A 23,408-nucleotide genomic window follows, 5' to 3' on the forward strand; every position below is an offset into this window, starting at 1 on the left:
ATAATATTTTTATTCCTCTTCATATATATATAATAATTTATATACAGATATATCCTATCAGTGGTATGCTTTATTATATCTTGTGTCTTGTTTTACTTGATATAATCCTGTGTATATCCTGCAATGTCATTAATTTTTGAAACACAATATTTTAGTCTGTGGAAATCCCATAATTTATTTAAACATGTTCATATTGGAATCTTTGGGGCAGAGTAAATTGTTACAACTCTTCTAGAGGGTAATTTATTAATGTAATGCAAAATACTAAATTTAGATACTCTTCAACATAGAAAATTGCATTTCTGTGAATTTATCCTAAGGGAAGTAATAGGGAAAACTCACTCAAATATGTGTACTGAAATGTTCATATTACAGTGGAAAATAGTGAAAATAATTTTGCAGCCTCGATGTCCATCATTAGAGGATGACCTAAATAATTTATGGCAAATACTCCAGTGGAATGCAATGTGGTTGAAAGAGAAAGAGTTCATTTTTACTTATGTACATTGCAATTGTTTATATTCTTACATGAAATAGAGCAAATTAAAGAATAGTTTGCTTAGTAGATCTTAGTTTGGAAAATATACACATGTACTTGCCTCACCATATCAACAGTAGTTGTCTCAAAGTACATCATGGCATCATGGATAACTGTTTCTTTTAAGTTCTTTCTTTGTGACATTTGATCATGATCCATGGTTACTTTTGTGAACAGGGAAGAAAGAAAGATGATTTCAAAAAGGAAAAAAAAAATATTAGCTATGTTACTCTTTGCAAATCTATGTCAGTCTTTCATAATAGTTGAGAATGTATCAGATTTGAATTTTACTTCATAGGGGAATCTTTATTTTTTTAGTACCCACAAAACTTTGTAATTTGTAATTTATTCTACTTATAGTTCAAAGGTACTAGGAGAATATATTTATGCAAAAATTGTTGAACTTATGGACCGATGGGGATATTAGGACTCCTCATATGGGATAGAGAGTCCTATGGCTAGGAAAGTACATGCTTCTTCCTTTTGCTTAATATGGTTTCTCCAGAAGTTTCTTAGTCCATAGGATGAAAGAAGATGATAAGGGGGAGACTGAGTAGGAGACCTCATATTTCCTTTGATAGCAACTCCTAGTACCAGGAGAAAGATTGTCTGACTTTTCCCACTTCTTAGCTTATTTTTGTTTTCCAGATAAATAACTGGGCTAGGAAAGTGAATATATATTACTAAATAAATCATTATTATGGCCCCCAAAAGTATTGTCTCATTCCCGATTCATCTCTAAATAGCTTTTGGACTAATTCAAGTTCTAAAATTCAAACTAAATCCCATGCATCTTTAGTAAGAATTCCAAATTCTAATTCTACATTTTTAGACATGTGCTTGTGTCTACATATGTGTGTGTATATGTGTGTGTATCCAATATATGTCTGTGTCTATATACACACACACCCACACATATACATATTTGATCTTCAGAAATGTTGTGAAGCTTATGTCAATATACTCTCCTTCCTTCTAGTCACGTATCATGGTATTTCATAATATTTTAGGGAAAAATAGGTTTCATTGTTTCCCTTTGCATTCCTTTTATTACTAGTATGTTTGAATATCGTTTTGCCTTGACCAGTTTACTTTACAATTTTGTTACAATTCTTGGTGCTTTCCTCTTTTAGAGCAGGAGTTGGCAAACTATGGGCTACAGGCCAATTCAGCCCCGATCTGTTTTTGTAAATAAAGTTTCATCAAGACCCAACCAGGCCCATCATTTATGTATCATATTGTCTGTGTTTTTTTCTTGCTACAGCAGCAGGGGTGAGTAGCTATGTCAAAGATTGTATGGTCATCAAAGCCTAAAATATTTACTCTTTGTCTTTTCCTGGGAAGAGTTTAAGGGCCCCTCCTCGTGTTTTGGAGGTCTAGTTTTTAAGACCTGCTTTTATCAATTTGAATGAGTTCTTTATTTGGCAAGGATTTTAATTCTTGTTTGAAATAGTGCTGGCAAATATTTTATTTCAAGTGATTTTCCTGCTTGATGAGGCCCTGGTGATTTCCTCTTCTAAAGGGATTCTTATTCCCTCCTTCTCTCAAACTCCTGAGCCTGGCATGATGAATGACACATGCAGTGTTCATTAACTTAGAAGGGTTGCTTTTGTCCTTTCTATGATGATTGTGGGAGGGCCAATTTATTTTCTGGTTTGTCACTTTCTTAGCAAAATTTTCACAGCTCTCATTCTTGACCTAGATGTTAAGAAAGAACCATTTCTGAGAATCAGTTAGGATCCTTCTATTTGTACCTTGATATCCTAGCTATGATAAAGTTTGATGCTGGAAAGCATTGTTTTATATGGACTCTTAGTTTTCTTAAAAATAATTCCTTTGGGCACCTGGGTGGCACAGTCGGTTAAGTGGCCAGCTCTTGGTTTTGGCTCAGGTCCTGATCTCAGGGTCATGAGAAGGAGCCCCATGTTGGGCTCCATGTCCAGTGAGGAGTCTGCTTGGCATTCTCTCTCTCTTTTTGCCTCTGCCCCTCCCCCAGCTCTCTATTTTTCTCTCTTTCAAATAAATAAATAAATCTTAAAAAAATAATCACTTATGTCTAATAACACTCTAAATCTTTCCTGAATGTTTTTATATGGTTTCACTCTTTCTTTTCTCCTTTTCATTCATTTTTTTTCCTCCATTTTTTTGGCCCCACTTTTTATTTCCTGCTAGTGACTGCTTTTATTCAATCTGTTTTCCAGGTTGTATCATTAATTCTGAGGGAGTCTTTTTTTTATTTTCCTTTTTTAATTAAGAGCCAATTTGATGGTTACATAGTTTTTTAAAAATACCTATTAGTTCCTAGGTATTTTTATACCTGAGGAAATGGATCAAACCTGTGCTTCCCAATTATACATAGGATATGATCCAATATTTTGGCAAATATTTCTCCATTATGGTGATCAAATAATGTTACTTTGGCTTCTCTGAGTTTCCATATTTATCTGACCATTAAACGTACAAAAAGGAAAAAAGAACTAGACCCCATGACATTCAGTTTTCCTCTCCTTCTCTTCCACCTCCGTGTAAATTTCCCTCTACTTAGTCTTTAGAGCAGGGTCATGTGTCTAACTGTGGATTGTGGCTATAAGAGGAAGTGACATGTGTCACTTCAAGCCTGAGGTATTAAGCATGATTTTGAGTTGCTCTTGACCTGACAACATTGGGAGCCACAGGATGAGATGGAAGAGCTATAGATAGCATGGCCACCAATTGCCTGGTTCCCTGAGTGACTGTATGGAGGAGAGTTTCCTCATAACTTGTACATTTACCTGAACAAGAAATTGACCTGGGTTATGATAAGCCACTTAGAGTTTGTGGTGAATGTTATGATTATATAACCTCAACCCTTCTCATCAGCATGGAAATTAGTATTAGACGTGGGGTTTCTACTAAAATTAAATACTTTGTGTGTACTTGAAAGGCAGTGGAGATAGTGAGAAAAATGATCCTGGAGGAGACATGAAAATATGCCACAAAGTGGGAAAACATTTGGTGAAACCACTGTATGTCAGAACTTGGAAGGCAGATCATATGCCTAGGAAAATTTAACTCCTAAGTAAGGAGTTAACACAGAACTAACTGCCGTTGGCTATGTTGGCAAGGTATTATAAAAATAAAGGTGAATTCAGGAAAGAATTGGCTGATTCACAAGCAGGATTGAGAAGAAATAAAGGGGATCTAGAAATATGGATTCCAACAGTATTGGGAAAACCAACCGCTTCTAGCCCAAACAGAACACAAAGAAAGTTTCCATTCAACAAAACCTTTCAGCTGAGTACAGTATTTAAGGCAGAGAAAGTTTTAAAAGTGAGGTCTTCCTATCTGTTATTACAGATGAGCTTTAGGTAGCTACCATCAAATTGTAGGAAAAGACAGGGGGCTCAAGAAAACAAAGCACTACTGGAGATTTGAGAACTAGGTATTTTATTTATTTTATTTTATTTTTTAAAAAGATTTTATTTGTTTATTCATGAGAGGTAGAGAGAGGCAGAAGCAGAAGGAGAAGCAGGATCCCTGCAGATCAGGGAGCCCAATGTGGGACTTGATCCCAGGGATCATGACCTGAGCCGAGGGCAGATGCTTAACTGACTGAGCCACCCAGATGCCATGAGAACTAGATGTTTTATAGTGTGGGTGTGGTTATTACACATGGAACTGGCTGAAAACAAATGGAGAAGAAGTCTCTTAAGTATTTGAGAAAAATGCGCCAAAGAAACCATCAGCCCAGACTAACGACACCTTTGTATGAAGCTCACACAACTTCCTGTGAGGAAGGGGGTCAAGGAAGCTGAGCAGTCCTCTGGACACACATTTCCACATCCAGTCAAAGAAGGGGATGAAACTAAAAAAGAGCTTGTTGTAGGGTGGAGACTGGAATCACACACCAGTAGGGAGGCTTCACTGTGTGCTCAGCAGGACCTCAGAATTTATATGAGAAGCTGATTATGTCCCATTTGTCTTCTTTCTAAAAGTGAGTGTATTATTGCAATTATGCTGACCCTGTCACACCTCTGTGGATTGACTGTGTGCGTGCATGTGTGCATGGGTGTGTGCGTGTGTAGGAGTGGGTAATTTGGCTTTTAATAGATATCCAAGCCAAGAGAAACCACAAAGGAGCTGGGACTTTATCTAGGTGGGCTGGACTGGATGAGCTTCAGGTTGTCTCCTCGGGGAACCGTTGAACATGTGTCATGTGTGGGAAGAAGATGGAACTGAGTATTTGTGAATAGAAGGTGATAGAGATTACTAGTCTTTATCATATTGATTATTTTCCCTGCACTTGATAATTTCCCAACATCCTTTGGAGTTGATGCTGATGTGCTGTGAACAGAAAGGATGTGCTTTTCCTGAGAGTGATTAAGTTCTCTCAGCTCTTTCTCCCCTTGGTCTGGCAAATGCTGAAGACTTGGGTAAGATCAGTCTACCCAGGTCAGACTTACACTGGGTGCAAGAAGAGAACTTTGTGTTAAGCCATTGAGATCGGGAGTTCATCTTTTTTTTTTTTCTTCTTTTTTTTAAAATAAATTTTACAAAGGTTTTCTCACTGGAAAACTTATCTGGGGTTGTTTCCAGTAAACACTGGTGTAGATCACTTAAATAAGAAAGTCAAAGCTGCCCAGAATAAAAACAAAACAAAACAAAACAAAACAGACAACGACAATAGACTGTCTAATATTTGTTCGCGGTAGGAGAAAGCTGGTCTAATGTAGCAAATTCTGTCCCCCTTCAACTGAATTTCATGCTCCTGACAATTGTTCCTAAATCACGGGGAGGTCGATTATTTGATTCTAAAGACAACCTTTTTTTTTTTTTTTTACATTTTAGCCACCCTAGAAGACTAATTAATACTGTATGTCTTTTCTTTTTAGTACAAGGTATTGGTTTCCCTCTATAACTGTGGACAGGTAGAAAGCTACCTAGCACGTGATTTAATTAGGCCGGTCTCATTTTCTAAGTTAATTTATTTTTACCTAAGGACACCAGAGTAATTTGTTAAATATTTTATAAGAATCTGAATAAGCAGCCGTGTTTACGTTAGGGAAATAAAGCATTTGCTCATTAAAACGGTTCAGAGGACATAAATCTGCTCTTAACACCAACAAAAATTGTGTGCAGGTTTAATGTGGGATGAGGAGTCGAGAACCTGGTACATGTGACTGCACCAGAATATTTATTTTTCTGCTTAATTAATGTTGCAATGTTTTAACGAAGAATGGAGCTTCCTAGAAAAGGTAACGAGAAGGCTAAGAGTGGATGGTGTGCGTGAAGGGGAACTTGGAAAACAGAAGCAGTTTTCCAAGAGCAATGAGAAACCAATTCAAGAGGTAAAACTCAACTGGAATGGGCTTCTTAGGAAATGCACAGACCTATCCCTTTCATTTATAGATATTATCATTTCTCACTGTTGTATATAACTATGTAGAGATGGTCCAATTTCCGTATTTGTGGGTTAAAATGTGCACATGAAATTGCCTGAATAAGAATTTCCCCAAGGTTTTAAAGTTTCATTTGCTATTACAGAGTCTTCTTTTCTTGTTTAAACTCAGCTCTAACTTCAGAGTCCATCTTTCATCTCTCTCTCCAGCAGACTCAGATCTATTCAACCTGCCCACAAATACAAGACAGATGGAAATAAATAACTCACTAGAAAATCCTCTTGGCGTGAGCACAGCAGTTTGCGTCTTAGAGGACTGGAAATGGGTCTGACTTTGAAGTCAATGAAGGAATGTATGACACTTAGAGAAAATAAATCTCCCCCCCACCTTCCCTATCAAGCCAGAGCTTTCTGGCCTTCTAGCTCCATGCAATAGTGAGTTCACGGATGCTACATTTGCAAGGCTAATGTCTCTGAGCAAAGACTGTTTACTACAATTGGGTAATCTGGTTCTCTTCTGTTCAGAGAGGCTCTCTAAAGTGTACTTCACATGGGAAAAGAAATGAGTATTATTCATTTTTAGGAGTCGGTTTGTATTGCTGTTTTGTAATCTGAATTTATACATGGCTTTCAAAACCCAATATCCATGCTCATCGTGATTATAGTAATAGACCAAACACAGTATTTTTTTTTTAATTCCATGAATTACATTAATTACAGGTCCTTTGGGTACATTTCCTAGTGGAGTAGAATGAGATCCCACAAATTCCCAATGTGATAATATCACATGAAGGATAACTCCTCGTTGAGATGATTTAAATGCATTTCTTTGCTATTGTGATAACTTAGTGATCCTCATCCTTAAATTATAGAAAATAAAAACAAAATCATATTGGAATTTGGGACAAATATTCCACCAAAACTTTTTATTCTAAAGCCTGAAGTTAAAATAATATTTTAAGAATGATAAGGATAATTAGTGAGCCTACTAAAGAAACACTGCACTGAGCTAACTTTAGATAAGTGACAAATACTTAAAGGTTTAAGTAGTCAGATGCCTAGAGTAGTAAATTTTTAAGGTACTAGTATTTGCCTTTCTCAGATTCATTACTTGAGCATTTTTAGGCAGATAATTTCCCTGCATTTGTACAAATTTAATGAGGAACGTCTCTGTATTTTTAGAAAACATGAGGTAGTTTCACTTTGAGGGCTGTTTTATCCATGCTCCAAAACCAAACAGAGCCTCTTGACTTGATCAATTTGAATATTGCACGGGTGAATGCAAATGAAAGCTTTTCTGTCAGCCAAATCTTTCTGTTTAACAACAGCTACAACAAAATACTTATTTTTATTTATTGAATAATTATCAAAATATTAATAATTATTATATCAATATATACTATGATATGACATGATAAATATTAAATAATATTAAGTATTAAATATTATAAAATATCAAAATTAAAACAAGAGAACCAAATGTCAGCTATGCCTTGCACCGTAAGCAATTTCTAGAGCAATTCATGGAAGAAAGGATCTGGTTTAATAGATTACTTGAGAGGTTCAGAATATATCCCTGTATTTACATGAATGAGAAGTGCCAACATAGAAATCACTTTTTAAAAGAAGTTATTTTACCTTAAAACTCTCCACCTGTGGGGTGCCTGGGTGGCTCAGTCAGTTAAGCAGCTGCTTTTCACACAGGTCATGATCCTGGGGTCCTGGGATGGAGCCAGGCCTTGGGCCTCCTGCTCAGTGGGGAGCCTCCTTCTCACTCTCCCTCTGCTCCTCCTCTGGCTTGTACACTTTCCCTCTCTCTCAAATAAATAAATAAAATATTTTAAAAATAACAACAAGCAGACCAAATCTCTACCTCTGTAATTTACTTAATTCTCCTGCAGTCTGTCCTTCCTGCCCTTAGTGATGTGAGCTCATTGTTCATGCTGTTGGAACAGTTAAAAAAATATTTTAATATAACGTATTATTTATATATTATATATACCACATATAATATATAACATAATATTTTAAAATATATTAAAAATATATTTTAGATTGCTTTAGGTACTCAATTTAGAAGAACTTCTTCATATGCACAAAACCAAGTACAGGACTCTCGTCCTGTCTCCTGTAAGAGACAGTGGGATTTTCATAAAAATGATCTAAGAATCAGTAAATAATAAATGGGAAGAAAATATTTGAGGCATTTCCATTATTAAGAAAGAGAAGTTCATACTGCCACATGTCACTGAAGGCCATTAAAGATATTTAGGTTGAACACTGAATAAATATTTTTCATTATGAAATAGACCATGAGCAGAGGACTCTTTCTCTTCTGTGATAGAGATATTAGTAAAGACACTGAAAGTATTTAGGGTAATAACATCTATTGAACACTCACTGTATACTAAGCACTATGCTAAATGCTTTACAAGAATTCACATTTAATTCCATCTTTCTACAAATCTGGAAGTTTGTTTTATCCTCAAGTTACACATGAGGAACTGAGGTTTAGAGAAGTTTACTTGTCCAAGATCACAATGCTGGTGAGCTATGGAGCCAAGACCAGAGGACCCAAGCCAGTGAAAGTTATTAAATTCTCAGGTCTTGGATTTTTCTTATGTAGAATGAAGATAATAAGGTCCATCTCTTACGAATTTTGTAGTAGAAAATGAGGTAGCACAGGTGCATCTGGATGGGTTAAGCCTCTGCCTTCATCTCAGGTCATGATCGCAGTCCTGGATCAAGCCCTACATGGGACTCCCTGCTCAACGGGGAGTCTGCTTCTCCCTCTCCCTCTGCCATCCCCCCTCCTTGTTCTCTCTCTCTCTCTCGCTCCTATTCTCTCTCTCAAGTAAATAAAATCTTTAAAAGATTGTAAAAGAAAAAGAAAATTAGGTAATACCTATTAAAGCATATTCAGTGAATGTTTAAGGGTCATTATCCTTCTTAATCAACTGTGCACATAAACGGCCAAGATTTTGTCATGTGTAACACTGCATTTAAACTACATGTATATCCTATTCTTAAACTACAAGGTCTGGGAGGAGTTGCTGGGAACACGTTTTAGTCTTTCCATGTCTCCTTATCTTGTATCAAGTACACATTCCAGGACATAGGAAGCTTGCAATGAATGTTGCCTCAACGGGAAATGAGTGGGAGATGGGACAAGGAAAGCAACCATCTACTGTTGGTTAGAAGCCTGTTGGGCAATATGGTTCAGATTTTTAAATGTGCTTATTCTTCGGCTCAGCAATTTCAACTCTAAAAATGTTTCTTAAGGAAGGAATGAGATTTGTGTACCAAGATGTATTTTCAACTCACATCAACACAACCTTGTTTTCGATAGGAAAAAATTAGAAACATCCTAATTGCCATTTAAAAAATTGTACAGCAGGTCTACAACAGAATAGTGTGTAGTTATTAAAAGTGATTTGGAAATACACTTATTACAGGCAAAAGAGTCTCACGACATGTTTGTTGACAAGTGCAAAATGCTGCTTATGCAACTATAGGGTCCTCTTTCTATAACTCACACACATACATATTATAAAACTGCATAAATAAAAGAATGAATAATGGTTATATCCAGGGAGAGGACCACAGCCTATCTTTATTTCCTCATGCTTTGCTTTATTCCTGTGAATCATTTTGTAGAAAGCATATTTTTTATATTTGAGAAACTATAACCCTATTTTAAGAAATGAATGACATCATCAATGCCTGAATTTATATCTATCTATGTATCTGTTTGTTTATTTATTTATTTATTTATAATGCCTGAATCTTTGACATAGGACCTCAGCAGCAGGTTTTTAAAATCACTTCTTAAATGAGTTGTTTAGGATTTTGAAATTATTACAAACAAATGCCTTTTCGGTGAGTGGCCTTTTTTCTTGCTTTTGTAAATAACTAAACATAGGACCCTTTCAGTCACTTCTCAGCTTGCTTCTCCTCTACTCTTCATGCTTACATGGGGTCAGAGATATGGAATTTTGAACCACCGAGATAGGGGATTTTTAGGGTGGTTAATTATGGGGAAAGCCACAGGATATGTTTGAGGAAAATTTCTCTGTTGGACAAAATGATAGAACCCCAAGGTGCTTTAGTTTGATTTTTTAAAGATATGAGTACACATTAATATTAAATGGACAGATTTATTTCTGAGTATTTTGGAGAATTATTGACAATAGAACACTTGGTTCTAATCAGATTGGCTGTCAGCCTACTGTAGGAGGAGTTGTTTTATAAAAAGTGGAATAAAAGCCCCCACTTCCATGTCCCATCTGTGGAGTGGAGCTTTGACAACTGTTGTTTGTCATAGTGGACAGAATGAGATACAGAAAGACCCAAGAAGAAAAGCAATCAGTATGGAAAAGTGTACATATGATATATATGAGTAAATGTGATTCCAGAGATCAAAAGTGAGATCAAAATATGGGATTTCAGGAAAACTAGCCTCTTGGGTGTAGCTGTATTAAAAATTTTAAGCATTCATTTATACTTTGCAGAAGTTTTAAGTAATCACAAATGTGTCTCCAGTGGCAAAGATATGGGTAAAATTGAACATGATTGCCGTGTCCTTTGTCCTTAGAGGGAGTTTCTTTCCTGGCTCGTTATTGCCTATTATGATCTTTGTAGTTGAGCTTTCCAAGATGGTATGAAGCAACTGAACACAGAGTAACTGTGAATGTGGCTTGGAAGAATTTTGCAACAACGGTGGTTATCATCTGCATAATTCCATTTTTGTTGTCAAAGACTATCAGTGCAGTTCTTATAAAACTTATTTTTCTCATAGAAGAACTTTCTATATGAAGAATATAAAAGCTTCGTTTTGGTTATTAGACCTGTGGGATCCCATACTGGAGACCACCAGGTCTCTTTTATTATGTGAAATAAGTGGGATTTTGCCTACAGTAGGGTCTGTGATTATTCAGCTCCTCCAAAAGTAACTCCTGACTTTGATTTTGCAAAAACACATTAATATTAATTTTGTTGCTTGAACATTTGTTTTTCATATAACAGAATCCACATGCTTGGTTAAAGCCAACATATGCTGTTTATTATGCAGGTTTATCTGTTCCTGATGATATAGCACATAAATCAAATCTAAATTAAACCAACACCACTTCTCCCCTGTGCCATGATATTTGGGGATGAGATTGTTTGCTAAGGAATCATGTGGGAGAATAAAATACTTTTGCTTATTGAACGTGACACAATGTATTTAGAATCCTTTGTGAGATATTCTGATGGTGCTCAATGGCAACCCCATTATGATCAGGAACTTTAAATATTTCCATCATAAGTCTTCTTGTTTACAGAGTTATTTAACTTAGCTTTTGAGATCTTTGACGTAGTTGCGCATAAGCTTACAAGCAACATGGAATTGAAAAAACATTAAATTGGCTTTTTTTTAAAAAAACTTGTTCAGTTGGTTTTAAAATGTGGGATGGAGGAAACAGCATTAATAAAGTACATGTTTAAAAAGGCTTGGGGCCCATTTTTCCTCTTTTTGTCTTTAATGGAGTAAAATGTAGGTTACAAAAACATTCAGAGAGATGCTGGGGTGTTTCTTATGTGAAAATGGTCTATTAATTCCAGGACTGAAGGAGTATGGGCAGACATCTTTGTTAGCGGTTTCTTAAATTGTCTTTATAACTGAACCACTTATTTTTATATTTAGCTGTACTGAAGTGAACTTTTGGTGACAATTTCTCATGTTTCCATATCCTTCTTGCAACGTGGAACTATTTATCGACTTCGTAAATGCAATACACTCTTCACTGGAGATCACAGGCCTGATCTCGAGACTCTCGAATGCCCATCTGAAAGACATACTGGTCAACCAGCTTGCTAGACAGACCAGCATATTTAAGGCTTAGTTCAAATATTACCTTCTGCAAGCAGCTTTGCTCTATTCTTTTTGCTTTTGCTTAGAGCAGCTTTGCTCTATTCATTTGTTTTTCAAATGTTTGTGCATTTGTTTGCTTTTTCTTCTGGAGTTGACAATTCTCTCCCTGCCTGTCAATTTTCCCAATAGTTTTTGTCTTTACAGATTGGTTGCATGGAATAGACTCATTCCTGTTACCTCGGAGTACCAGGGAGAATCTTATGAATCCTTATGCGCTGTAAATAGAACGTTCTCAGGAGTAGAACAGGTATGCTGGCTCCTGTTCCAGTTTGCTCTGGGCTCTGTGGTTTTTCTCCTTGGCCTTGGGTCAGCATCTCTGATTAGAGAAAAGACACCATAATGTGTATGTCTGTGAATATTATTCTGTGAAGCCCTAATGAGGAGAAAGTAGATATTTTACATATAAATAAACAGATATGTTTATTTTATTTGTCTGTATTTTGTGTAGACATAGTAGATAGAGTGTCAGGAAACTGGAGAAAAAGTGCAACAGTTAATCAAAATGGACTTCACATTGGGGCTAAAATCTTGTCTTCTGTTCCTTGAAAGGGAATAAAAATATTTCTACCTGAATAACTGGCAAGAGACTTAATATACCAGAAGGCTTTATGTTATTAAAACATAGAGAATAGAATCAGTGCATTTTGTTAAGTCCATATCACATCTTACCTCTTTATATTTGATGGGGTTGCCCATTTTTCTCTTCTTAACCCTTCTTTCTTCCTTTTTACCTCCATTTCTTCTCAAATTCCCTTCTTGGATTTTTTTCCCCATCTTCCAAGTATTTGTATCATCCAGCCTGTTTTTCTTGGACATGTTCTTAATTATGCAGCCATCCTAAACAACATCATTCTTTCTCATGGAATCATCAATCAGCTATAATCATGAAATCAGTGTTTCCATCTTCAACCTGTTTATCAAGTTCCAATTTATAGGAGATTTCCAGCTAGCTACTTACAGGCATATGCAGTCCTGCCTTCCCAAATCAAATTCTTTGTCTCCAACTCTTGCCCTTGACAATATTTCTGATTTTTTTGTATTTCTTATATTAGCAAGCATTTCTGACTAGCCACTCAAGGAGAACGAATAGAAAATTCTCTATTTTTCTCTTTTAGCTGCCAGCCTGAATCAGTCATCATCTTGTCAATTCTATTTACTATTATCATAGTATAGAACTTCCTCAGATCTCACATAACTCTTTCTTATGATCGGAAGATCATTTTCTATTCTACCAGCTTGTTGCTTCCAGAATGAGTTTACTAAAATATAAATATGTCACCTTACTCCTCTACTTAAAATCTTTCTTAAAAAAAATTATTTATTTGAACTAGAGAGACGGAGACAGAGCATGAGCAGGTGGGAGGAGGCAGAGGGAGAGGAAGAAGCAAACCCCGCTGTTGAATGGGGAGCCTAACATGAGGCTCGACCTCATGACCTGGATATCATGACCTGAGCCAAAGGCAGATCCTTAACCGACTGAGCCACCCAGGTGCCCCTACTTAAAATCTTTCAGTGGCTTCACAATGTCTGTGGAGTCAAACTCACATTTATTTTCCATGGCATCGAAGATTTTCTTTTCTTTTTAAAGATTTTATTTATTTATTTGACAGATCACAAGTAGGCAGGGAGCCAGGCAGAGAGAGGGGAGAAGTAGGCTACCCACTGAGCAGAGAGCCTGATGTGGGGCTTCATCTCAGGACCCTGAGATCATAACCTAAGCTGAAGAAGGCAGGAGCTTAACCTACGGAGCCACCCAGGCGTCCCTGGCTTCGAAGATTTTTCAATGGTCAAACCCCTCCTCTCACCTTTGTTCTTACCCTCCTTCTTCACATATTCTTTCCGGCATCTGTGCCTGATATAAACACACAAAGTATGTTCTGGTTTGTGTAGAGGATTAAATGAAATACAGTCTTTCATCATTCTAATGAAGAGTGCAAAATAAATTCCCACTTTAACAATTTTATTTCAGTCACCTATAAGCTATGTTGAACTTTTTACTTCTGCTAAAGCACATGGGAGTATTTTTATGAAAGATTGCTATAATATCTCGCTTACCAAATAGAAGGGACAAAATATACTTTTCATTTTGAATAGATTAAATGACAAAGAAAATTTACTTGTGCTGTGATCTATGAAATAGACAGGAGGTGTAAACTGGGTAACTTGAATCATATAATATTTAAACAATTTACATATAGTCTTATTATCTAAAAATTAACATTCTATTTTTATTAAAAGAAAGAAAGCATCGTATATTTAAAAAACTAAATGTAATTCAGCATTTCAGTTTTGCTTCTGCTGAGTTCAGAGGCTATTTGAGAATCTAATTTACTGACTTATGATATGGTCTGTAAGAAGAATCTGTAGAAAAAAATGGGGTTAGATTAGAAAAGTAGTTATGGTCTTAAGTTTATAGGGATTTGAATTATATATTTTGTGGGAAAGGTCAGAAATTGAATTTAAACTATTTGCAAATGCCTTTGTTCTATTTCTATTGTATCATCAAATATGATTTTTCTTTTCTGTTGTATAAGTCCTCCATAGCTAGCTGGGTGAAGTGACTATTAAAATTTATGAAATTAATTTTCAGGTGTTTTTTTCCTATTCATTATCCTGTTCTTTTCATAATTGATAAACTTGAGATGATTAGTGTTCTTCTAAAGTAAATATTTCATAGCAAGCAAAAAATTCCTCCTTGGAGCATAAGATAATCACTAAAATTGTTACAGTGAGAAAAGGTCAATATTTCAATCTTGTTTATTTCAGTTGGCATAAAAATGAATTGGCCAGATTTTCATTTAGAAATAGTATAATTTATCAAGTTAACTATGTAAAAACCTTTAAAAAAGTTAAACAACTAAAGATGTTCCATCTATCTGATAAAATATGTTTGCCTATAAAGGTCTATCTGATAAAACATGAATCATTGAAAGATTGGTTATAATCAAAACATCAAGTAGAGATGGAAACAGTGTTCCTTCTCTTGTTTGCTTGTTTTATTTTTTTATTTTATAAATCTCCTTTGTCCATCATGATGTATATTTTAAGTCTGGTTGCTCTTAGCTATTTTTATTTTCTGTGAAGACTTTCAGTTTGTTGTGTGTATCTCTGAACTTTGGAGAATTTTATTATTTTCCTGTCACTCTCCCTTAAGTGGTTTTCTCCATAAATAAAATACATTCTGGGTAATAAAATGCAAACAACTCTTTCTAATACAGTGCCTCAGGGGGATATATTACTCTTTGCGATGACAAAATTTGGTCAAGTCCATTCTGAAGATCTAAACAGCAAATGTAGGTAGAAATATAGAAGATATATATGCACTTCAGTAATTCCCAACTCTATTATGGTTTTGTGCTATGTGTATTTGTCTCCATTGCTGCCGTAACAAATTACCACAAACCCCAGACTGATTCTAATGTTCTTAATGACATGTCACACCATTGGAAAGGCCATGGGTTAGTCTAGATTAGTTTGTCTGAATAACAGTAGTTGTTTGGACTTGCAGGGCATCAAGTTCAATGCTATGTATAAAAAAATATGTGTCTAGTTGAGAAATAGGGGCTGTCAGTTTCTGGTCTGGGGGCTAAACTGGAAACTGATGATGGATGACTGACTACAAAAATAACATGATTGTAGTTAACCATGTCTAGGACTATTGAAGAGCACCAGACAACTTTCTTCAGAATGAGACAAAATTCACTAGGAAGAGGTTCTTACTTCTTCATGTCCTAAACTTTCATTGAAACAAGCTCGAGGAGTGAACGAGCTGTCCCAATAAGACCCAGTGTCTAGGAAATGAACATTTGATCCTCAATCTTCAAATCATAGAAATTGAATGCTAGAAAGGATCTTGGAAGACCATTTTCTCCATCATCCTAAACACATGCAGAACATGTAGACTAGTGAAGAAAAAAAAAAAAATGGAGCACTTGCTCAGGGTCCAACTGCGCATTGTAATGGGCATAAAACAGCAAAGGTATAGCTCTATTCTCCACCTTTTACATCCTCAAAAGTTCCTAATCTGTTGACTCTGACTGTGATTATGGGCTCTATATGCTACTTATATATAATGATATTTAAGAAACTATTAAGCATATATAATGTTTATATCATTCTCTCTACATAGCTTCATAATTCATAACGGGGGCAACTAAAGTCTTAGTTTTCTGTCCCTCTGATTTTTTCTGTATTAATAATTTGTGTAATTTGATCACAACTGAATAAGTGCTTTGGCTTCAAGACCCTAGTTACTGATGACAGAATTCTCCTAATCTTTGTTTATGCATTTCCTCAAAGTAGAGCTCAAGGTACCAAGTCTCTACCAGCTAACAGCTTTGAGGTATTGCTCACGTGTTAAATGAGAATTGTGGGCTTCCCTATTGAAGTTCTCTTTCTCCCCATCATGCCTTATGTTTGTCCCCATATTCTCTCTGGTTGCTCTGGGATTATGAAAGATTTGGAGTTCTCTGTGGTCTGGGTCACTTCCTGCTTGGAAAAGAAAGAAAAGACCTCTCTCCCCACTCTAAAGTGTGAAGTTACTTTTCAGGTATCATCTTTAAAATAGCTTCTAAGAGAATAAGACGAGGGGATTTTATCCTTCAGTCACTTGATGTCCAATATCCTGGAGGCTAATCCATGTTCAATACAGACAAATATGAAATTCGGGAACATAAGCCAATTAAAAAAACCCATAGTCTTGCTCCCCAAACACTTTTACTGTATACCTTTTAATAAATTTCTTTTCAAGGTATAATCATTACTTTCATGCATCTCTAGTTTGTTTTCAACTTTACAACTATATATTTTTCTTATTTTTAATATTATCTACATCTTATTCCACAAAGTAAAATTTTCATAATGTCTGTGTACATTTTTTGCAAATAGTTGGAAATTGTGTTTCCCCTAATTTTACCTCTATAATTATCTCTGTGCGTAGAGTACTGCCAGCCTTCATACTTAGGATAATTCCTTAAAAGATATTGTCAGAATATAAGTGGTAATTGGCAGAATTGGCCATGGTTCTCCACACCTCGCAAACCCATGAGCCTTTGCCGTGTCATTTTGCGGGTTCTCCCATCCAGAAGTAAAATCTGGTCCCCGTTGCCCTAATACCTGAATCAGAACATGTGGCTTCCTTTGACTATTAAATACAGCAGAAGTGACTTCTTAAACTCAACACACACAAAACAGATAATCATGTCAAAAAATGGGCAGAAGACATGAACAGACACTTCTCCAATGAAGACATACAAATGGCTATCAGACACATGAAAAAACGTTCATCATCACTAGCCCTCAGGGAGATTCAAATTAAAACCACATAAAGATACCACCTTACCCCAGTTATAATGGCCAAAATTAACAGGACAGGAAACAACGTGTGTTGGAGAGGATGTGGAGAAAGGGGAACCCTCTTACACTGTTGGTGGGAATGCAAGTTAGTGCAGCCACTTTGGAAAATAATGTGGAGACTCATTAAGAAACTAAAAATAGAGCTTCCCTATGACTGCAATTGCACTACTGGGTATTTACCCCAAAGATACAGATGTAGTAAAAAGAAGGGCCATCTGTACCCCAGTGTTTATAGCAGCAATGGCCATGGTCGCCAAACTGTGAAAAGAAGCCAGATGCCCTTCAACGGAAGAATAGATAAGGAAGATGTGGTCCATATACACTATGGAGTATTATGCCTCCATGAGAAAGGACGAATACCCAACTTTTGTAGCAACATGGACGAGACTGGAAGAGATTATGCTGAGTGAAATAAGTCAAGCAGAGAGAGTCAATTATCATATGGTTTCACTTATTTGTGGAGCATAACAAATAACATGGAGGATATGGGGAGATGGAGAGGAGACAGGAGTTGGGGGAAATTGGAGGGAGAGATGAACCACGAGAAACTGTAGACTCTGTAAAACAATCTGAGGGTTTTGAAGGAGCGGGTGGGGGGATGGGAGGTTGGGGGAGCCAGGTGGTGGGTATTACGGAGGGCACAGATTGCATGGAGCACTGGGTGTGGTGCATAAACAATGAATTCTGTTACACTGAAAAGAAATAAATTTAAAAAAAAAGAAAAGAAAAAAAAATGACAGTCATGATGGTTCCATGCTAGGTCTCAAGAGGCCTTGCAGGTTCTGTCCTGACTCTTGAAATCCTAGCTGCTATTCAACCAGCAGCTGATCGATGATCATCAGCCAGAGGCACACAGCTCATTGGTCCCTGCTGCTCTAGCGAAACGTCTAGAAGCAGTGCAGCCTCCCTGCATGGTAGCTGAGGCTGATTCCAGAGTGAGCCCAGCAGGACCAGAACTACCCAATTACAGGTATAATCAGTGGCTGTCACTTTCCCTAAGTTTAGAAGTGGTATTTCAGAGCACAGCAAATGTATGCAAATGTATATTTGTCCAGAAAGAATGAACATTTTTCAGCCTTGTAATTCATATCGATAAGTGGTTTCGAAAACCTTTGTTAACAATTTGCTACCCTTTCCAGCCAGGGTTATTGCTACTGTATTTTCTGGCTTGATGAAAGGTATTTGGTGTTCTGTTTCCCCTTTTTACGTGCATCATTTTCAAAGCTATTTGTTTTCTCATTCTGATGATATCATTACCACTTTAGATGTCATTTTATTGAAACAAATCTTATTTCAGGGTAAGCTTTTTCCCAACTTATTTTCCTAGAAATTCGAAAATATTTGTCAGGTTTATTTCCTCTGAAAAGGTCTAAAAATGCAGCACAGATGTAGATTTTCATTTGCCACATGGTAATTTTTGAAAATCTCTTTCCTGTGTTTTTAATTCAGTAATTATCAAATTTATAAAAGTTAGGTTGTTTATAGTGAAGTTTCTACCAGCTTCATATGACCTCATTGGATGTTGATCTCAGTGATTAGGACTGCTCTAAGTTGTTAAAAGTCATGCGATCCTTCTTGACTCACAGCAGGAAGCAAGAAGGTGAGATACTTATATTTAAATTAGGAAATTTGCTTCTGGATCAAGTAGATGTGCAGAAAATGTAGATGCAGTATTGACCATTCTACTTGTGAGACTTTGAAGTGTTACCTTCACTCAGTGCTTTGTTGTTGCTCCCAGAATAAGAGCACACATGGCATGGCTTATGTTACTTTTTTTTTTTTTTTAAAAACTCTTTTTGTTTAAGATTTAATTTATTTATTCAAAAGAGTGAGAGAGATCATGAGAGGAGAAGGTCAGAGGGAAAAGCAGATTCCTTGCGGAGCTGCGAGCCCAATGTAGGACTTAATCCTGGGACTTACCATGCCCTGGGCTGAAGGCAGACACTTAACAGCTGAGCCATCCAGGCACCTGTGGCTAAGGTTGCTTTTGGCTGTAGGCTACAGAAAACCCACTCAAGCAGTCCTCAATCCTGGGGCTCATTTGTTGGGCCAATGTTTAGCCAGTTCTCACTTGGATGGTTTTACTAGTTTTTTAAGACTTGAAATAATGTTTCCATTGCTTGCTAAAGAGCAGAAATAGTAATGACAATAAGTAATAAATTAATTAATGAGAAGAAATTAGTATATAAAACTTGTAGGTATTCTCTGTGGCCATATGCTTTCTCATTGGTGTACAGCCATGAAATTTTTTGGCTTATGATATTTGCATGATTTAGAGGATCTCATCTAAGCTCAGCTGATCTCTCCTGGGTTTGTTCACATGGCTGATGTCCTCTAGCTTCTTTCTGATCTCCCCTGGCCTTGCTCCTATCTCTCATGATGGCCCCAGCTTGGATAAATAGAGTGACTCAGCTCTGTTCCACACAGGCGTCATCCTCTAGAAGGTCAGCCCAGGTGTGTTCTCATGGTAAAAACAGAGGAGCGAGAGAGCCACACACATGCTTTCAAGTCTCTATTTGTGTCACACTTACTAATACCACATTGGCCTAAGCGAGTCACTTGGTGCAGCCTAGAGACAGTAGGCTGGTCCTGTAAAGTCACGTGGCACAAATACATAGATACGGAGAGTGATAAAGCTATGAAGCCATTGATGAAATCAAACCACAATAAACTCATAAACTTAGTTGCTATAGGATATGTCACAACACCTACTGATGTCACAATGATCTATTGAGAAATTGTCCCCTTCTTTTGAGATTCAAAGCATTTGCAGTTGTACCTCTCTGTCGATCTGTGACATAGTATATGCATTATCTACAAAGTGTTCTGTGGTTTAGGAGAATCAGCATTTTGTCCTTGCCCTTTAATGACCTAATCATTGTTGCTTTGAAATACATGTATCTCTTACTATAGGAATCTATGGGGATAGTGAGAGTTTGGATAACAACAGAGGCCTGTGTTATAATTATGACACTTTTTTTTTTTTTTAAAGATCCACCTATTTATTTTAGAGAGCAAGCGAGCATGCGTTCTTGGGGGGAGGAGCAGAGGGAGAAGAAGAAAAAGTCTCATGTGGTCTCCATGTTGAACTTGGAGCCCAAGGCAAGGCTCCATTCCAGGACCCTGTGATCATGACCTGTGCTGAAACCGAGTCAGGTGTCCAACTGTCCATGCCACCCAGATGCCACTAATTAGGAATCTTTAAAATCTGTGGGAGCACAGCAAAGATTTTATGAAATAAAATAATAAACTGCTTCCTGGAATATCTTCTGATGATGGATAAAAATCAGAAATGTCTGGAGTGTATTTTGATAGCATGCAAGAATTAATATAAAAATAAATAATTTGTATTGCTTGAATGAAAAACAACTTGATTATTTTGATGTAGTTGATAAGTAGCTTATCATTGCTTTTAGTATTGAAAAAATGTTAAATTTTCTGCCAATACTGTAGAAAGAACTAAGCATATGTATTTCATCAGAATGTTAATCATGTTCCATTAAAGCTCATGGTTCAAATAAAGAAAATTTGCAGCCATCATAGAGGGGCAATCATTAGTCAGTCACCAGCTCAGTTTCACATAATATCACATCAATAAGTATAACATAACAAACCATTTGAAATAATATGAACTTCCAAAAAGGATTTTTCAAAGAATGTTAATAAAGTAAGAAAACATTTAGAAACAATAAGAATTTTAATTTATATTAGAAATATTCAAGCATTTCTAGATATAAAATATTAATAACATTTCTCAAAGATAACACTAATTTGTGCATATTATTGTAATCTAGATTTATGGTTCTACTTGTACAGAAGCATACAATTCTTTTTGGAAATAGTTTTGGAACTTTGCCACTTTTTTGGAAAAATCTACATAAAATAATGAAATTTCAATTTTCTTTGTTAAATCTTCAATTGTTTTACAAAAAATGACTGATAATTAAATGTGAAATTTGGGACTGAAGGTAATTTTATAGTTTTCATTGATCATGGAACTGGAAGGAATACTATCTGAAATAATCTATCTCTTTATTGGTGGTAGTCAAAAAAATTAAATGAGAAATATCTGCATGAAAATCTTATGATATAATTTATCATAGTTGTATAATATGATATATTATTATATCATACATGTATATGATATAAATCTGTCTTTATATAGATTTCTATAAAAGATTTCTTTTATAAGACAGATTTCTATAAAAGTTTCTGGATGTTTTAATTCGGCACTATATTATTACATTTAATTATTTCTGGATAAGGCACTAGAAAATATAAATAACACAAATCATTAAATTTCTTTCTTGATGAGGTTTATACTCATCATATGTTAGATAAACATTAGAACTGAGTGACTTATTAAGTGACTGGAAATTCACATAGTGAAAACTGAACAATTATTTGTACCAGGGCAACCAGGGCACCTAAGTGGCTCAGTTGGTTAAGCCACTGCCTTCAGCTCAGGTCAAGATCCTGGAGTCCCAGGATTGAGCTCATTGTTCAGTGGCAAGTCTGCTTCTCCCTCTGACCCTCTCCCCTCTCATGCTCCCTCTCTCTCAAATAAATAAATAAAATTAAAAGAAAAAAAAAGAAAAAAGAAAAAGTATTTGTACCTCTATGGGCAGCTGATGCTTCTAGAACAACAAAGGCAGTTTGCAAGATTTAAGTGTTGTATGTTCACTATCTGAGAAGCTTGGAAGAGAAATAATTAAAACCTTGGAAAATGGACTTACTTTTTTTTTTTTTTTTAAAGATTCAGGTTTTAGTAACAGTCTTATAGCTTTCACTACTTTGTTTAGCTTTATATTAAAAATTGTTTTATTGGTACGCCTGGGTGGCTTAGTTGGTTGGGCAGCTGCCTTTGGCTCCGGTCGTGATCCCAGTGTCCTGGGATTGAGTCCCACATTGGGCTCCTTGCTCGGCGGGGAGCCTGCTTCTCCCTCTGCCTCTGTCTGCCAGTGCTCGCTCGCTCTCTCTCTCTGACAAATAAATAAATAAAATCTTAAAAAAAAATTGTTTTATTAAAGTGGGCAGAGTAATTGAATGCATGCTAAAAATGATTAAATATATAAAAGTAAATAAAGTTGGGAAAGAGAACAAGATACAGAAATAAAGGCACATGTTATAACATTTGAAGCAAAATAATTCCAATGAAAACTCTATTACATTCACTGATAAATCTTATAAAATTGATATCACAAGCAAAATATTTAATAAACTTCCAAGTGCTTTCAATTTATTGAGTTTTGGATTTTTTTCAAATAATATTAAATGTGTGGGTTAATGATAAATAAATGTCAACATTAGGTTAAGTAATTAAATATTCTATTTAAAAATATTATCATTAACTAGTAACAGATATATTTATTTTTATTTAGAAAGGGAGAGTGGGAAGAAGTAGAAAGGGAGAGAGGATTTTTATTTAAGATTTATTTATTTACTTATTTTAGAGAGAGAGTGAGCTCATGAGTGGGGGTAGGGACAGAAAAGAGAAATCCCCAAGCAAAGTCCATGCTAAGTGCAGGGCCAGAAGCCACTGGAGTTGGACACTAACCTACTGAGCTGTCCAGGTGATCCAAAAGAAAGAATCTTAAGCAGGCTCCATACTTCGTGCAGAACCCAACATGGGGGCTCCATCTCACGACCTTGAGATCATGACCTGAGCTGAGATCAAGAGTTGGGTGCTTAACCAAATGAGCCTCCCAGGGATCCCAGTAACAGACATATTTAATATATAAAACCCACAGAGAATTATACGCTAGAAATATTTTGCATATGACTTTTACTGATTTAGCAGAGACATAGAGAGGATTCAGTATGATCAATTACATTTCCCTGCTTAGGCTATGCCGCGTAGTAATGAACAGTTTACGGGGATGTTTTAGAAGTTGATATGTTAAGTCAAACCGTGACTCAAATACAGGCTTCATTTAGCTCGAGGCAGCCATATCAGGGGTCTAATTTCTAAAAAATCAATTTGGAAGTTGATTTGGAAAGATTTTATGAGTTGCATATTTTGTGAGTTATAGTTATGTGACAATATATATCACTTAACCAGGAGCTTCAATACGTGTAAGTACATATGCATGAGTAATTTATTTCATATTGGTTTATACGTACACATATATCACAGCTACAGGTTGTTTGTATTTTTGTTCAAGTTTTTATTTATTTATTTGACAGACAGAGAGAGAAAGATCCCAAGTAGGCAGAGAGGCAAG

At 36.0% G+C, this 23,408-nt stretch overlaps 1 protein-coding gene across 1 annotated transcript in view; it reads left to right on the top strand.

Annotated features, from left to right (window-relative positions):
- LOC116591889 overlaps positions 1 to 23,408 on the top strand; it is a 527,246-nt gene that overhangs the window by 817 nt on the left and 503,021 nt on the right. The window contains exons 3-4 of the mRNA XM_032345255.1: positions 11,974 to 12,076; positions 17,991 to 18,154. Coding sequence (XP_032201146.1) covers positions 11,974 to 12,076; positions 17,991 to 18,154 — 267 coding nt within the window. The remainder of the gene's footprint in view (positions 1 to 11,973; positions 12,077 to 17,990; positions 18,155 to 23,408) is intronic.

The sequence above is a fragment of the Mustela erminea genome, chromosome 1 (assembly GCF_009829155.1).
Source record: "Mustela erminea isolate mMusErm1 chromosome 1, mMusErm1.Pri, whole genome shotgun sequence".
Classification (NCBI taxonomy): Eukaryota; Metazoa; Chordata; class Mammalia; order Carnivora; family Mustelidae; genus Mustela; species Mustela erminea.